We start from the raw sequence: 3,620 nt of genomic DNA, 5'->3' as shown, positions 1-3,620 counted from the left end.
GATTACGAGACACAAGGGTATGAGTTGCATTGAGATCAAGAGTGATAATCTGGTGGTGATTGAGGCAATGAGGAAGCGTTTGTATGACCCTAGTTCCTATCATCTGATTATATAGGATATTCTAGATTTTTTTTTTCTTCTAATTTTACTAGTGTTTCAAGGTCTGTTGTAAAGCGGGGGGGGGGGGGGGGGAGGGGGGATAATAATGTAGTACACAAATTGACTCACTTTCAACCATGAGAGTTTGACCAATGGGTGTGGAGTGATGTAATCTCTCCTCGCATTTTGGAAATTTAGTTGATCTAGATGGTTATTTTTTTTTTTTTTAAAAAAAAAGTATTAAAGCTGTCACTTCCAAAGTTATTTACTAACAATTTCCGTTTTACACAGAACACTAACCAACTCATATAATAACTAAGTGAATTCTACACTTGCTAGTCTGCAACTGCATTTATAATAAAATGTAGGTGACTGTCAACTGATGTTAAAACCGCAAAGGTAACACTACCGTACCTATACAATTGCATAGTTCACACTTCACACAACACTATTAGTTTGCTCATCCTAACCACATTTCTTTGAGGAAAACTCATCCTAAACACATGATAAATTGTGATTGACTTATGTTACTATAATTTCCTTTCGTTTGTTGTAAACTCAGTTTAATTAATGTAATTTTAGTCGTTGTCAAATTTAAAAAAAAAAAAAACAAAAACACTTACAAACAATTTATTCAAGGTTTTTATTTTATTTTTTTTTAGACAAATTATTTAAGTTTTGGTGTGTGATGATAATCCCTACCTTATAAAAAGTACAAGATTATTCTTATGAATAATGTTATGCCTGTTATACGTTTCAAATATATGTATTTACATACATACCCTCATTAATATGTACAAGTTTTTTTTAATGAATAGTGTTTGGACAATTATACCATTCAGAATGTTTATTTACTTATTTACCCTCATTATAATTATTACCTCTTCATTTTTAACTCTTAAGATTAATGTGTGGACATTGATACCCCTAAATATATTTATTTATATATTTTATTTCATTATGTTGCCAATCATTAAATTTGTGATGTAAGGTTAAACCGAAAGAGATTCCGGATATGACTAGATATGGCATGCGCATCACGCGTTAGCTACCCTAATATTTGGGAAAAGGAAGCGTACATTTAAACTAATACTCCATATCCAAAACTCAACCCATTTATTTATTATTATTAGACGGATCTATCCCTTTAATAACTGTGACGGCCCTGACGGGTCATAAGGGATCCATAGAATTGCTCTCTCAGATTAGTGAGATATCCATTGAAGCGCATTCAACGTTCTCCATTGAAGCGCAGTTGGCGTTCTCCGTTGAATCTAGTTCTTGTATTCCCCATTGAAGCAACTTCTGAGGTAAGTTGTTTGTATTTGTTATCATCATATCAAATATCTCTGAAATTATGAGATCGATAATTGAATCAAATATCCCTATAATTATGAATCAAATTTGGTTGCTAATGTATTGCACAACACTTTAATGTTAGGATTTAACTATGAAATCAGAGCTCTTTTCCCTGGGGCCAGGGCTGCCGCCCCTCCTGCCCTGCATCAGGGACGGGCCTGCTTTGTTATTTGGTTTGTAATTTTTGATTGTTTTTTATAGTTGATAATGAGCAAGGATCCTGCTTTGTTACTTGGTTTGTAATTTTTGATTGTTTTTTATAGTTGATAATGAGCAAGGATCCTGCTTTGTTATTTGGTTTGTAATTTTTGATTGTTTCTTATAGTTGATAATGAGCAAGGATCCTGCTTTGTTATTTGGTTTGTAATTTTTGATTGTTTCTTATAGTTGATAATGAGCAAGGATCTTGCTTTGTTATTTGGTTTGTAATTTTTGATTGTTTCTTATAGTTGATAATGAGCAAGGATCAGATGGCGGTAGAAACATGTAAAGCTTCAATTATCAAGTACTATAAACGACGTCGTTTTCGTAAGTATATACCGGAGGAGATCTGGTTTGAGATTCTATCTAGATTACCAATCAAGTCTCTTCTTATCTGTGGAGCTGTGTGTAAGAGTTGGAAAAGAATTATCCATTTTCTGAAAAAGAATAGTGATGTCCCTATATGTGGTTTATTAATTAGGGGGGAAGGGTTCTTTTATTCTGATTCTGACGGAAGGGAGGAAGTGCGAATTTTAAATATGCTGGATTATTTTTGTTTTAAAAGTAAGGAAACTATTAACATACAATCAGAATGTAGCATTGATCAATATATCATCGATAGTGGCTATGATAAGGGGCTATTGAGTAACTTATCGTTCGATTTGGAAGCCTTACGTAAAGTACATCCCTTGAATCCTGACAACCAAGGGACATTCTTCAATTTCCATCGAGGCTTAATACTATTGGGATTATATGATGGTACATACGAGGTATACAATGTGGCCACAAAGGAAGTCTTCACCGTGCCCAAGTCACCTATTGTGACGCAACACATGCAATGTGATGCATCAACCGCTTGGATGAGGAATGGTGCCATCATTGAGCTTCCTTTGAATTCAACAAGTGTTGTTCGATTTCTTGTTGTGAGATTTTCCCCTGAGCATGGCCGGTGCGAGGTATATTATTCAAAGCGTGCTAAGTGGTATAAAATTTCCATGAGGGATTATAACTTCATAACTCCCTGTCAGTGGCTTACAAAAAACTCTGTTGCTGTTTTTCAAGGCAAAGAATTATATTTATATATATTGACAAGCAGAGACCATGGTATAGCATTACAAATCTTTGGTGCTAAAACTAAGAAATCATATTTTACTTTTCCTTTGCCAAAGCTTGTGCATGGAGATGGAGATGAAGATAGAGAATTTAAATTTTCAAGGACAAGGTTATGGGAATGTGACAGAAGCCTCCATATCTCCTATTATGATGTTGATGGGATGTGGCTTTGGAAGCTTCATTGGGGTTGTGGTTCAACAGATAATGTCGAAAACTGGAATTGGATTCCTCAGCTCGTGATTAGCAATACCTTGAATTTAAGTACCATGAATTTCACCAAGACGAATACCCAGAAACGCCTAGCAAAAGCTATTGACGCTGGTCATCGTGTGAGGCCACTCACTTGCCATCCTGATGTTGCTGTCATCTTCATCCTTGTCAACTCTGTCATTTATGCTTATAATTTAGCTAATGACACGTTGGAGAAGATAAGTGATACAGTAGATTATGGGATTATATATAGTGTTTATCTAATTAAGCCATGTTTAAGATCTCTATCCGTAGCAAAGCATGGCAATTTAGCAATAGGAGCAGATGTTTAAGAATTCTATATGTAGCAAAACATGGTAGTTTAGCAATAAGAGCATTTTTTTTTTCATCTTTGCATTTTCTGCTTTTTTCTTCTTTGCAGAGTTTTAGGTTATTGAAATTTTATTTGTTGATGTATTGCTGCTTTTATCTTAAATTAACCTAACATTGATTTGTTTAGAGTTCTATTCATACTATCTATATATAATCTAGATCCATAAATTATTAAGTGCAGATCGGATATGATTTCTTTACGACTCAAAAAATCAGAACAAAGGTCTTCAAACAGGCCAAAATATACTAGATTGTTTAGGGTTTGC

At 34.3% G+C, this 3,620-nt stretch overlaps 1 protein-coding gene across 2 annotated transcripts; it reads left to right on the top strand.

Annotated features, from left to right (window-relative positions):
• The first annotated feature begins 1,229 nt into the window (after positions 1–1,229).
• LOC145563725 (uncharacterized) lies at positions 1,230–3,370 on the top strand. 2 transcript variants are annotated; one of them, XR_014094586.1, is made up of 2 exons: positions 1,230–1,409; positions 1,541–1,813. XR_014094586.1 is itself a non-coding variant. In XM_081624156.1 (2 exons), the coding sequence occupies exon 2, from the start codon at positions 1,914–1,916 to the stop codon at positions 3,312–3,314; it is 1,401 nt and encodes a 466-aa protein (XP_081480282.1). In that variant the 5' UTR covers positions 1,230–1,409; positions 1,908–1,913; the 3' UTR covers positions 3,315–3,370. The 2 variants fall into 2 exon arrangements, 1 of the variants encoding a protein (XP_081480282.1); XM_081624156.1 differs by lacking the exon at positions 1,541–1,813 and adding an exon at positions 1,908–3,370.
• Positions 3,371–3,620: the final 250 nt, after the last annotated feature.

This window comes from Chenopodium album, chromosome 10, assembly GCF_948465745.1.
Source record: "Chenopodium album chromosome 10, dcCheAlbu1.1, whole genome shotgun sequence".
Classification (NCBI taxonomy): Eukaryota; Viridiplantae; Streptophyta; class Magnoliopsida; order Caryophyllales; family Amaranthaceae; genus Chenopodium; species Chenopodium album.
This window is presented reverse-complemented; position numbering and strand designations above follow the sequence as displayed.

What these genes read in the sequence shown, in the direction of transcription:
- LOC145563725 (XM_081624156.1), top strand. Translation starts at nt 1,914, where the DNA reads ATGAGCAAGGATCAGATGGCGGTAGAAACATGTAAAGCTTCAATTATC.